This window comes from Dreissena polymorpha, chromosome 5 (genome assembly GCF_020536995.1).
Source record: "Dreissena polymorpha isolate Duluth1 chromosome 5, UMN_Dpol_1.0, whole genome shotgun sequence".
Classification (NCBI taxonomy): domain Eukaryota; kingdom Metazoa; phylum Mollusca; class Bivalvia; order Myida; family Dreissenidae; genus Dreissena; species Dreissena polymorpha.
This window is the reverse complement of record NC_068359.1, coordinates 3,601,628-3,616,378: the sequence shown is the minus strand read 5'-3', so window position 1 is coordinate 3,616,378 and position 14,751 is coordinate 3,601,628. Positions and strand designations below refer to the sequence as shown.

The 14,751-nt window shown below is 34.0% G+C and overlaps 1 protein-coding gene across 3 annotated transcripts in view; it reads left to right on the top strand.

Annotated features, from left to right (window-relative positions):
- Positions 1-14,751, top strand: part of LOC127832262 (FYVE, RhoGEF and PH domain-containing protein 4-like) — a 102,962-nt gene that overhangs the window by 25,068 nt on the left and 63,143 nt on the right. The window contains exon 1 of one of the 3 annotated variants that reach the window (XM_052357632.1): positions 9,715-9,793. The exons of the other annotated variants lie outside the window; for them this stretch is intronic. Within the exon in view, the coding sequence (XP_052213592.1) occupies positions 9,730-9,793 (64 nt within the window). The 5' untranslated portion in view covers positions 9,715-9,729. Of the gene's footprint in view, positions 1-9,714; positions 9,794-14,751 lie in introns of those variants that run through there. 3 annotated transcript variants of the gene reach the window in all.

The following is a 14,751-nucleotide window of genomic DNA, read 5'->3' as shown; positions in this document are numbered from 1 at the left end:
ATTTTTTCCAAAGAATACTATCAGAATAGCAAACAGTTTGGATCCTGATGAGACGCCACGTTCTGTGGCATCTCATCTGGATCCAAACTGTTTGCAAAGGCCTTCAAAATTCGGTTCCCGCACTGAAAGGGTTAAGCAATAAATGGGTAAACCACTCTCAAGAGCAACTATCAATTTTGAGAATCATGCAGAGCCATAACTTAAGCAAGAGGGCCTCATTGTCCAGATTATTCACCTGAGACTTGTAGGTAAAAATATTTATGTGCAGACTTCTTGAGGTTTGTATAATAACTAATCTTTATTTAGGCTTTTTACTCAGTTTGACACATATTTGATTTTATATTTTAGTCTGAGACAGTATGAAAACTAATTAAAGTGTTCTCCATATGCATATTTAAAAACAAGTAACTAATGTGGCGCGAATTTAAACCTGTGGGGCATGTCAAATATTAAACCCATAAACTTTGGGTTTCAGAGAATAAGATTTTGTTACTTACTATACAAGTCTATATAAATAATGTGGAATTGGAGCGTGGTTAGTTCTACATGACAGGCATGATTTTTAACAAACTTTCTGAAAACATGAAGCAAACCTTGTATTGATCAAAAGCAATAGCATGTTTTGTTGTATAGTAACTGTATCATTTGAACCTTATTACATGTCTTTGGGGTCATTATGTGAAGTCACTTACCAAGACTCATAAATCTGACCTGCAAATAAGTAGATTTATCCCCTTTTGTACTGAAAAAAAAGAAAGTGTATGTCACTTATATATACAGTAATTTAACTTAGTTAAAATGTTTCATATTTAGTGACCAATCATTATGCCCCCACAAACGAAGTTTAGGGGGTTATATAGGAGTGAACTTGTCGGTCGGTCGGCCGGTCTGTCGGTCTGTCTGTCGGTCCGCTCTCTAATTCAAGTAGTTTTCATCCGATCTTCACCAAACTTGGTCAGAAGTAGTATCTACATGATGTTTGGGCCAAGTTCGAACATGGGCCTTTCCGGGTCAAAAACTAGGTCACGGGGTCACTAAGTGCGTTTTAAACATTCAGCATGTTGTCCGCTCTCTAATTCAAGGAGTTTTCATCCGATCTTCACCAAACTTGGTCAGAAGTTGTATCTAGATGATCTTAAGGCCAAGTTCGAACATGGGCCTTGCCGGGTCAAAAATTAGGTCACGGGGTCACTTAGTGCGTTTTTTAACATTCAGCATGGTGTCCTCTTTCTTATTTAAGTAGTTTTCATCCGATCTTCACCAAACTTGGTCAGAAGTTTTATCTAGATGATCTGAAGGCCAAGTTTGAACATGGGCCACGCCAGATCAAAAACTAGGTCACAGGGTCACTTAGTACATTTTACACATTGATCATGGTGTCCGCTCTCTATTTCAAGTAGTATAAATCCGATCTTTACCACACTTGGTCAGAAGTTGTTACTAGGTGATGTGTAGGTCAAGTTCGAACATGGGCCATGCCGGGTCAAAAACTAGGTCACGGGGTCACTTAGTGTGTTTTAAACCTCACCATGTTGTCCTCTCTCTAATTCAAGTAGTTTTTATCCAATCTTCACCAAAATTGGTCAGAAGTTGTATCTTGATAATGTCTAGGGCAAGTTTGAATATGGGTCATGCCGGGTCAAAAACAAGGTCACGGGGTCACTTAGTGCGTTTTAAACATCACAATGTTGTCCGCTCTCTAATTCAAGTAGTTTCATCCAATCTTCACCAAACTTGGTCAGAAGTTGTATCTAGATGATGTCTAGGTCAAGTTTGAATATGGGTCATGCCGGGTCAAAAACTAGGTCACAGGGTATCTTAGTGCGTTTTAAACCTCACTATGTTGTCTGCTCCCTAATTCAAGTAGTTTTCATCCAATCCTCACCAAACTTGGTCAGTTTTACACATTGAGCATGGTGTCCGCTCTCTATTTCAAGTAGTTTAAATCCGATCTTCACCACACTTGGTCAGAAGTTGTTACTAGGTGATGTGTAGGTCAAGTTCGAACATGGGCCATGCCGGGCCAAAAACTAGGTCACGGGGTCACTTAGTGCGTTTTTTAACATTCAGCATGGTGTCCGCTCTCTTATTCAAGAAGTTTACATCCGAAATTCTTCAACAAACTTGGTCAGAAGTTTTATGGTGATGATCTTAAGGCCAAGTTAGAACATGGGCCTTTCTGGGTCAAAAACTAGGTCAAGAGGTCGCTTAGTGCGTTTTAAAAATTGAGCATGGTGTCCGCTGATTTTGTGAAGACGACATGCAAAATATTATGTGTCAATGCGGCATGTGGGGGTATTCGTCACGTCTGTGACAAAGCTCTAGTTATCACAAGCATAACATAATGTTCAACATTGTGTGTTACCTGCATTCGGAACCATAATAGAATGTACCACATTGTGTGTAACCAGCATTCAAAACCATGACAGAATGTACCACATTTTGTGTAACCTGCATTAAGATCCATAACAGAATGAACATCATTGTGTGTAACCTACATTCAGAACCATGACAGAATGTACCACATGGTGTGTAACCTGCATTCAGAACCATTACAGAATGTACCACATTGTGTGTAACCTGCATTCAAAGCCATAACAGAATGTACCACATTGTGTGTTACCTGCATTCAGAACCATATTAGAATGTGCCACATTGTGCGTAATCTGCATTCAGAATCATAACAGAGTAACAGAATGTACCACATTGTATGTAACCTGCATTTAGAATTATAACAGAATGTACCACATTGTGTGTAACCTGCATTTAGAACCATAACAGAATGTACAACATTGTGTGTAACCTGCATTCAGAACCATAACAGAATGTACCACATTGTGTGTAACCTGCATTCAAAACCACAACAGAAGGTACAACATTGTGTGTAACCTGCATTCAGAACCATAACAGAATGTACCACATTGTGTGTAACCTGCATTCAGCACCATAACAGAATGTACCATATTGTGTGTTACCTGCATTCAGGACCATAACAGAATGTGTCACATTGTGTGTAATCTGCATTCAGAATCATAACAGAAAGTACCACATTGTGTGTAACCTGCATTCAGAACCATAACAGAATGTACAACATTGTGTGTTACCTGCATTCAGAACCATAACAGAATGTAACGCATTGTGTGTAACCTGAATTCAGAACCATAACAGAATGGACCACATTGTGTGTAACCTGAATTCAGAACCATAAAAGAATGTACCACATTGTGTGTAACCTGCATTCAGAACTATAACAGAATGTACCATATTGTGTTTCACCTGCATTTAGAATCATTACAGAATGTACAACATTGTGTGTAACCTGCATTCAGAACTATAACAGAATGTACCACATCTTGTGTAACCTGCGTTCAGAACCATAACAGAATGTACCACATTGTGTGTTATCTGCATTCAGAATCACAACAGAATGTACCACATTGTGTGTAACCTGCATTCAGAACCATAACAGAATGTAAAACATTTATATGTGCAACATTGTGTGTTACCTGCATTCATACCCATAACAGAATGTACCGCATTGTGTGTAACCTGAATTCAGAACCATAACAGAATGGGCCACAGTGTGTGTAACCTGCTTTCAGAACCATAACAGAATGTACCTTATTGTGTGTTACCTGCATTGAAAACCATAACAGAATGTGCCACATTGTGTGTAATCTTCATTCAGAACCATAACAGAATGTACAACATTGTGTGTAACCTGCATTCAGAATCATAACAGAATGTACAACATTGATATGTACAACATTTTGCGTAACCTGCATTCAGAACCATAACAGAATGTACCGCATTGTGTGTAACCTGAATCCAGAATCATAACAGAATGGACCACATTGTATGTAACCTGCATTCAGAACCATAACAGAATGTACCATATTGTGTGTTACCTGCATTCAGAACCATAACAGAATGTGTCACATTGTGTGTAATCTGCATTCAGAATCATAACAGAAAGTACCACATTGTGTGACCTGCATTCAGAACCATAACAGAATGTACAACTTTGTTTGTTACCTGCATTCAGAACCATAACAGAATGTAACGCATTGTGTGTAACCTGAATTCAGAACCATAACAGAATGGACCACATTGTGTGTAACCTGAATTCAGAACCATAAAAGAATGTACCACATTGTGTGTAACCTGCATTCAGAACTATAACAGAATGTACCATATTGTGTTTCACCTGCATTTAGAATCATTACAGAATGTACAACATTGTGTGTAACCTGCATTCAGAACTATAACAGAATGTACCACATCTTGTGTAACCTGCGTTCAGAACCATAACAGAATGTACCACATTGTGTGTTATCTGCATTCAGAATCACAACAGAATGTACCACATTGTGTGTAACCTGCATTCAGAACCATAACAGAATGTAAAACATTTATATGTGCAACATTGTGTGTTACCTGCATTCATACCCATAACAGAATGTACCGCATTGTGTGTAACCTGACGTCAGAACCATAACAGAATGGGCCACAGTGTGTGTAACCTGCTTTCAGAACCATAACAGAATGTACCTTATTGTGTGTTACCTGCATTGAAAACCATAACAGAATGTGCCACATTGTGTGTAATCTTCATTCAGAACCATAACAGAATGTACAACATTGTGTGTAACCTGCATTCAGAATCATAACAGAATGTACAACATTGATATGTACAACATTTTGCGTAACCTGCATTCAGAACCATAATAGAATGTACCGCATTGTGTGTAACCTGAATCCAGAATCATAACAGAATGGACCACATTGTATGTAACCTGCATTCAGAACCATAACAGAATGTACCGCATTGTGTGTAACCTGAACTTAGAATCATAACAGAATGTACCACATTGTGTGTAACCTGCATTCAGAACCATAACATAATGTACAACATTGATATGTACAACATTGTGTGTAACCTGCATTAAGAATCATAACAGAATGTTCAACATTGTGTGCAACCTGAATTCAGAATCATAACAGAATGGACCACATTGTGTGTTACGTGCATTCAGAACCATAACAGAGTGTACCACATTGTGTGTAACCTGCATTCAGAACCTAGAACTTTAATACATTCTGGTAGAGCATTGAAATTGTTACCGTTCACTTATGATGAGGATCACAATGTTTACTTTTTTATTAAAAGCACATACTATTATTTATAAGGTAGGAATGACTGATGTATTTTGTTTGAAAAACACAATACTTTTAAGGAAAATATATTATACATTTGTTGAATCTAAATTGCAACAATTTTTTTGTGTATTTGCTGCATGGTTACTTGTAATTTCGATGTTAAATTACTTTGTTGTATTAATGTTGGTAGAAGGTGGTGGATTTGATTTTTTTTTTTAAAGAAAAACACAACAAAAAGAGAGTTAATTTGAGAAGTTACAAGTATAAAATTGTGAATAGTAAACAGGTGACATGATCCTTATGTTGCTTCTGCTGCTGCTTTTGCTGTAGATGATGATAATGATAATGATAAGATGATATTGGTAATGATGATATTGAGGAAGAACATTACAATTGGAAGTTGGTGATGGTGATGATGATGGTGGTGGTGGTGATGATGATGATGATGATGATGATGATGATGATGATGATGATGATGATGATGATGATGATGATGATGATGATGATGATGATGATGATGATGATGATGATGATGATGATGATGATGATGATGATGATGATGATGATGGCAGTGATTATGTAGATGAAGATAATGATTATTATGGTGATCATGATGGCAGTGATTATGAAGATATTGATGATGCTGATGATAAAGAAGAGGAAGTGAATAATTATTTAATTGTTCTCATATTATTAAGTGAATTATTATTTAATTGTTCTCATATTATTTAGGAAATGAAGATATTTATTTCCTTGATTTGACATGTATAGTATATAATTATAAATTGAAGTTTTTAATAGGATTGACTATTTGCTGGAATTTTAGGAGTTCTAAATTTCCCTGATAATAATTTACACTGACATTTATTAGGCACCAACAAAAAGCACCTGGCAAGGGTTGTTACTGGGTTGTTAGCGGTGGATGCAAGGTGTAAAGGAAATGTTTTAATTAGGGGGCGATTGTTAAATGAGGCGAAGGTATTCAGGAATTCCCAGCTTTGATGGATTTTCAATAGATCATTGTGAACTTGCAGACTTGGAAGACATCTGCAAGTAATTAGAAGAGTGTGATTTTTACATACTAGTAGCAAAATGCATAGAGGAAATGCTGTGAGAAGAAAAGGTCTGTTGCAATCATTTTTTCCAACTTTTTTGCATCATATTATTCCCCAACACTTTTGCCCTGGACTGTTATAAAGAAAAAATGACAGGAATAGATCTGTAACAAATTTTAAGTATATTTAAGCACTCATGCCCCATAATGTTAATAAAAATCTGAAAAAAACAACAAATTTCTCTCTTACAACTGTAAAATATGTTATGTTTAATTATGATAAATGATGTTTGTTTATGAGAAAAGAAAAATGCTTATGGCAGCAAATATTCTTAAATGTTTCTTTCACTATGTATGCCTTTATATTGTAAATTACCGGTACTTCGCGTCACACGATTTACATATGTTCAAGGGGATATCCCTGTACCGATTGGATGTCAAATCGAGGCATACGGGGAAGCCCCACAATTCAGTAATGGAGTGTGTTTACTTCTGTAGAATGGAGAACGCTGCGTTCACGAAATTCTGAAACACATGTATCGTCAAAATTGGTCAGAAAATTAGAGTTTTTGTAAGTAATATACAGACTAAAGGTGGAATGAGTGATCGTTTTAGGTGTCCTCTCTTTGGTCAAATTTCCCAACAAGTTTTTAATGGAATGTCCCGATCCGGTCATGAAAAATTCTGGCATGTAAGGATTTCGGATGAAATTGTTCGAATACTTTTTCCTCCCATCTTAAATCCGGACCGATTGATGTTGTGGGAAAATATGATCCCTGATTGTAACTATTTTTTTTGCTAACCATTTGGCTTTTGTCAGCACTTCATTTTTTTATGATTCTTTGTCAGTCCTATTTCAGCACATGTATTGCTTTAATTGTTTATAGTTAGTTCTTGATGTAGAACATACTGGTATGCTGGCAGACCCAATACACTGTTCCAATTTAAAGTGCTCCAATATTTCAACCATGAATCCAATATAACATGGATGGGTTTGGCTCCCTTTTGTTCTCCAACCTTTTATTTCTATCTCATTTATGTTTTTGAAATTCAAATGCGGTGTTGGCCATCAATTGATTGATTATATAATTGTTCTATTATAATCAATTAGAGACTTAACTTATAATCCACATATTCCTAGCCTTGTTTTGGGAATGTCAATAAATTGTCATCATGATTATCACTGAAAACGAAATTGAATCTTGTATATTGAGAACATTAATGGTTTGAAAGTTTTAAAATGCAAACAGAAGAAAACATGTTATGAAATCCAAGATGATCTAGGCTGCAGTTAACAGTGTGTCTTACCAAAACATACAAAATCTTGTTTTTTGAATACTATAATTATACATTCTTATACCAGGGTTCGGTTGTCTGTTATTAGTCAGATGGGAAAATAAAGATGCTATTGTACTTGCATGAAATAAATTTTGACAGGAGGTGAACTTAAATTCTTTTTAATTATTACTGTAAGAGCACACGTTTATTAATACAAATAAAAAAGCTATTGTCTTCAGGCTCTGGGCATTAGGTTTTGGTTGTGTAGAGAAGATGGCTGAATATTAATGACTTGTTTTAAGAAAAATAATAAAAAAGGAAACATGAACAGATGCTTTTTGGTATATTCATGAGAAATACTGTGAAAAAATTCACTCTGCAAAAATGAAGTTTGAATAAATATGATGCACTGGCTGATTTATATAGCTTTTTGAATACTGGTAAATGTTATTGTGAAATTGATATGACAATTTCCCAGGATCCTATGCTTGTGTGAAACTTTGTGAAGCAGAAAAAATATTTATAATATTTGGAATGTATCAAGGGTTCAATTCATATGTGTGAAATCTACTGGAGTGAAAATTATCTTTGTAATTTTAATATTTTTAATTGAAACAGATTATGAATAAATGGGATTTTGTGTTGACTTTTAACTTTTAATTTTTAATTGTATTCATTATAAGTGTTTAAATAGCACTGCATGATTCAACTGCCACAGTCTCTTTATGGAGATTAAAGAAATATTAAATTACCTCTACTCATTTTGGAAAACAGCAAAATTAGTTATGTTTCAGAGAAACAAATGCTCAGTCTAAACAATTACAAATACAACTTTGAGTAGAAAAATCTCAGAATTTTCTTTCTAAATATCAATGTTTTAATTAAAACATGTTTTGAGTAATGTATATAACTATTATAAATGCATGTTTTCAGCATAGAATATTTATTTTGTATAAACAAGCACACAAAAAGCATTATCATAGACAAGTAACAGAAACTTTTATCAAAATCTAAAAGCATTCTGCGAGTATATAACATAGCTCTGGAAAAATGTAAACAAAAAATCTGTAAGAGTCTGCAGAAAAACAATCTGCAGCTAAATGAAGCAAACAGCTCTGTGTTTAAGTATTAACAAAATAGATCTTTCAGCAACCATTGGAAAAGCAGTTCTCGGATGATTTGCTGTGAAATTCAGACTAGTTTGTAATTGCTCCACAAAAGTTTGCGCAATATATCAGAACCGATTTGGTGCTTGCTTTTTGTCTGAAGCTTCACAATTAATACTGGTTTTTCCCAGGACCAATTGAAAACTCCAAGTTTTGCACTAATTTAATTACATTCTGTCACATGTTATGAAATGAGATCGCATGCATGGAATTGTGTGCAATATTTTGAAACAGAGTTGAGTGATAACAGTTCAAACAGCAACCATTTCTGCTGGCGAGCCTATGGAGTTATGAAAGACTGCATATTCTCAAAGTGCATTCAATTTATAGCAGACCAGACAAGTTGAAGTCTATGAAAGTTCATTAGTTAATTAAAACCAGAAGACATTACTTCTCAGTTGACTGAGATTGAGGAGTTTCTCCATAAAAATTATTTTGAATTATTTTGCATTACATAATTTGCTACTTGTACAACAAATTTTTGTGCTTGAAGACTTTCATTTACATTTGGAAATGAGTTTGAAAACAACACCAACAAAACACAATACAATATGATGGTCTTATGATCTTGTGCAGTTAAATATTGAAAGTTTTTACAAATACTAGAAAACTTTTGCTCACAAAATGTTTTGAAAGTAATACATGTATATTCTGTTATTTACATGCCAGAAAATTATTGAAGAAATCACATCTGTTTACTCTTTGGGATGCAAACTGCAACTTTGAAGCACTTGTCAGTAATAGTATGCACAATCAATAAATACAGCCAACTTTATTTAGTTCTTTTAGGATTTGTCAATCTCATAAACAATGACATGAAATGTGAATTGGAAGAAGTGATTTTGAAGACAATAGTGGATAAAGTTTCTTCATCAGATAAAAGTCCAAACTGTGCCAAATGTGTAATCAAGGCGTTTTAAAATTGATTTTGTCTCATTATTTAGTTCCTATCTGGATATATTTTTCACACCTCTGCACAGTTTGCAATGTGAATTTTCTAGGGGTCGAATGTGGGCAAATCACAAGGAAGTGTAGTAGCACATAATTTGAAACGACTTGGGAATTTAAAGAATGGAAGCTATGTATAAGAGAATAAAGGATAAAGTGGGCAAAGGCTCTGGGAAAATGCCTTCAGGTAAGCATACTGTCTTAACATCTTGACATGTTTTATTGCTGTTTAACTTTTACAGAAGGATGTGCATATTGAAGATTACAGTTGTTTAATTGCACTTACAATAAACCTTGCTGCTTTATTGTGCTTTTGTAAATAAAAAGAGTGCAATGTTACAACCTGAAGTGTAATAACGACCTGAATTGTAATAAACTTTATTACATTATTACAATTGCGTGACAACCTGAATTTTAATATCGCCCGAAGTGTAATAAACTTATTTCTTGGTTTAAAAATTGCATCTAATTGCATTTTCAAACACAATTATTATTGTAAAGTATAATGCATGCATGTATATAAAATTTATATTAATTATGGTCTTTGACAAATCTTTCATAATAATTTTCTAAGTAAATAGCAAAACTGCCACTGCATCAGAGTAAATTGTTGTAATTTTTAGCTCATCTATTTTTTGAAAAAAAATTATGAGCTATTGTCATCACCTTGGCGTTGGCGTCGGCATCCGGTTAATTTTTGCGTAAGGTCCACTTTTCTCAGAAAGTATCAATGCTATTGCATTCAAACTTGGTACACTTACTTACTATTATGAGGGGACTGGGCAGGCAAAGTTAGATAACTCTGGCGTGCATTTTGACAGAATTATGTGCCCTTTTTATACATAGAAAATTGAAAATTTGGTTAAGTTTTGTGTTTAGGTCCACTTTATTCCTACAGTATCAAAGCTATTGCTTTCATTCTTGCAACACTTATTAACTATCATAAGGGGACTGTGCAGGCAAAGTTATGTAACTCTGACTGGCATTTTGACGGAATTATGGGCCCTTAATACTTAGAAAATTGAAAATTTGGTTAAGTTTTGTGTTTTGGTCCACTTTACCCCTAAAGTATCATAGATATTGCTTTCATACTTGGAACACTCACAAACTATCATAAGGGTACAGTAAAAGGACAAGTTGCATAACTCTGGTTGTCATTTTTACGGAATTATGGCCCTTTTTTGACTTAGTAACTTTGAATATATGGTTAAATTTTGTGTTTCGATCCACTTTACTTCTAAAGTATCAAGGCTATTGCTTTCAAACTTCAAATACTTTCATGCTATCGTGAGGTTACTGTACCTGGCAAGTTGAATTTTACCTTGACCTTTGAATGACCTTGACCCTCAAGGTCAAATTATAAAATTTTGCTAAAATTGCCATAACTTCTTTATTTATGATTAGATTTGATTGATACTTTGACAAAACTACTCTTACCTGACATACCACAATAGACTCCACCCAAACCATCCCCCGTGCCCTCCCCCCCCCCTCCCCCCTATTTTTTTTTTTTAAGATCATCTCACAAATGACCACCACACCCTCACACTATACCCCCCCCACCCCCCACCCCCCATTTTTATTTTTTTTTAAACGGTTAAAAAACACAAATATTTATTTTTATTATTTTATTTTTGAAATACCGTCCAACCATCGCACCCAAGAATCCCCTCCCCCCCACCCCCCCCCACCCCCCCACCCCCGAATTTTTTATTTATTTTTTGCATTTTTTTTTTGCATTTTTGGAAGATAATGTAATAAATGTCCACACCCCCACACTATACACCCCTCTTCACTCCACCCCTCCCTCCTTTGTGATTGAAATTGAGAGTCCCTTCACCTTTAAAAAGAAAATAGATGAGCTGTCTGCACCCGCAAGGCGGTGCTCTTGTTATCATTGGCATAAGACTAAAGTTATTTTTAATGTGTTGGTTTTAAATTGTATATTGTGTTTTTATTCACTTATGATCAATATTTTGTGGGTCCAATTAAGTAACAACAATGTTAAATTTCATAATTCATACCAGTAGCTATTAGGTGTTAGCTGTGAGTTTTGTGAGTTTTCAGAGCTTCACAAAGGTTCTGCACACTGTTTGTCTGTTTAAAATATTATATATTGCATGGTATAAATATTGCAGGAAGCATCTTGGCAGACATAATTAATTTTGCTGGCAAACATGATTAATTACTAGTGTTGTGACTTTATAGAGGTATGAGGTAACCTCTAGTTAAAAAGGGGAGTAAAAAAAGGTAAGACAAAACTTTCAAATTAAATAGTGCCTGAAAAAATCCTTGAAAAAATCCTTTTCAATAGTAAAATGATCACCACTTATTGGGATATTCTTCACTGAAATTCATTTTGAAAAAAAAATATTGAGAAGTTTGTTTCTTGTGTAAGCCATACTGAAAATATATGATACACTAACTCGTTAAGGTACATAAATTACACAAAAAGACATTTTTACACCTGTTTACATCTGTTGTTGAATTAGTTTGTAAGGAAGACAATCCAGTATGACAGTTGATTTGATACTTGCACAGTCGCCTCTCTTAGTAGTTGCCAGAAAACCTTGAATCAAATTGCAATAAATCAAAAATGCCTCTGGCCATTCACAATTAACAGTAAAAAATGTAAGTGTATAAGCATCATAAACTTATTGTCCATAATTAATGGCTCTATTGTTAAAGTGAGTGTACAAATGTTGTTGTCATTATATAATTTTTCAGTACTTTTATGCTAATATATAATTTATTAGTAATTCTTCAGTACCGGTAATTTATTTATAAACAAAGTACATTTTAACAGAAAAAGTTTAATATTTTAAATGCTGTTTATAAGATAAAAAAGGTTATGTTTCATTGCCAGGCTTTGGGAAGGTGAATAATATGACTTGTTAAATCACATAGATGATGCATGTTTATTGAATGACTTTTATTTAATGAAATTTGCTTAGTTTTTGCTCAGGTAGTATATCTCCCAGATGTCCGTAAATGATGTAAGGAATTTTGGTAATTTGCAGGATTACCTTGCGTAACATTAGCTTTCACTTGGGGTGTGAAAGGTGAGTCATAATTATAGAAAGATTATATTCTTCTTTATGAAAAATTAATGAACCTTTACAAGAAAGTTTGTGAAATGCATATAACCACCACCCAGTCTTCACAATGCATTTGAAGTTAATGAATATTGCCACTATGCATTTGTGAATCTAAATTGGTTAAGTTTGTATGCATTAGAATTGTAACTGAAACTGTAAGTGACTTTTAATACTTGATAATTTGGAATTGACTGCACAATTTAATATAATAGATGGGATTTCATGTTTGAATAACATTAAAAGGTCCTGGCATGACTGATTACATCCTTAACTAGTAAACAAACTGTTACAATTTTATTGAAAATTGATTTTCTATTTTTCAAATATATTTTCTACAAGTAAAAAAAAAGAAGAGTTTTTTTTATCATGTAAATTGTAAAACTGTACGCAGTGGCTGTATACAAGAAACTGGCCTGTTTGGTTGGGTTAATTTAAGAAAGGGATTCTCATCTTTTATAAGTTAAAGGACAAACATTTATACCAGTAGAAAAAGCAATAGCATGCATGTATAGCTACATTTGTAAACATATTATTATCTGTGTCAGAAAACTTATAGTCATCTTGATAAATCAAGATGGGGCATAGTTTTAAGGATGTTATTAATCGCTAACTCTGGATTTATAAATTGAGGTATTTCACTTTCAGTTACGGATATTCTTTCTAATGCAATTGAGTAAAAAAGTTGAATAACTTTATGCACTTTAATTGTAGAATTTTGCTTATAAATGTAATCTTTAAGAAATAATCTTTTAATTTCAATTTTGACTTAATTAAACTTTTAACTAAATGTAATTTGAATGCAAAATGAATCATATTTTTGATTGATCGAGCTTCAGTTTTATTTTCAAATTCAATAAGTTAATAGTATATCATTGGTTTTTTAGCTCGGCTGTTTTCGGAGAAAACCCGAGGTATTGTCATAGCCAGCTCATCGTCCGCATCGTGCTAAAACCTTAAAGGGGCCTTTTCACAGATTTTGGCATGTTTTGAAGTTTGTCATAAAATGCTTTATATTGATAAATGTAAACATAAGATATAAAAAGCTCCAGTAAAAAATCAAGAATAAAATTTAAAAAAGAAAAAAAGATAACCCTCAGCACGGCTCGAACCACTGACCCCTTGAGTCCTGGAGTAAAAAGTCTACCACTTAGACCAATCGGCCATCCTTCCGGATACAATGCCAGATGTATTTTATACTTTTAGAGCATGGTAAATGTTCAGTATTACTGTTTCCACACAAATATCATAACTTAAACAAAAATTTGCGAATCTGAAACATTTTTTTTCAATTTTGTCAATTTACCCGAACGTAAAAAGGCCCCTTTAACATTTTGTCAAGGTTTTGAACATTGGCTCTAAAATCAAAGTGCTTCAACCTACAACTTTGAAACTTCATATGTAGCTGCACCTTGATGAGTTCTACATGCCACACCCATTTTTGGGTCACTAGGTCAAAGGTCAAGGTCACTGTGACAAAAAAATAATCTGACAAGCTTTCATTTATTCAAAACTGCACCCGTAGCCGAGCATGGCATCCGTTATGCGGTTCTCTTGTTCTATTCATTTCAGTAAAATATGTGAACTGTTGTATAGTGTCACTTATTCATAGTTCATCTCAATCTATAAACTTACAACTAAAAACCACTTAAGAATATTTGTTTACTGTTGTTAAACTCATTGGTGCAAATGTGCACTTCTCCATGTTCCATCTGCAATTAATTAAATGTTAGAAAATCTAAGGCTAAAAAATAATAGGTCTTCCTGCTTCATTCAATGAACTGAGATTATGTGAAAGATATCAATATATAGATATTAAAAGACTTTTTCACACTAAATTCATACATTGATCACCAACATTTTCGTCAATTACCATTCTTGTATCCCGAAAGGCTGACTGTCAACTACTTTTAAATTGCTTTTTTAGAGCAAAAACATATCACAGCCCTGTGACTAATTTATGCAAAAAGTGAGTCAGCCTTCAGTCATTTTTGGTGAATTAATTACCTTACTAATTACATGTAATTGAAATAAAGGGACTTCTGTTATT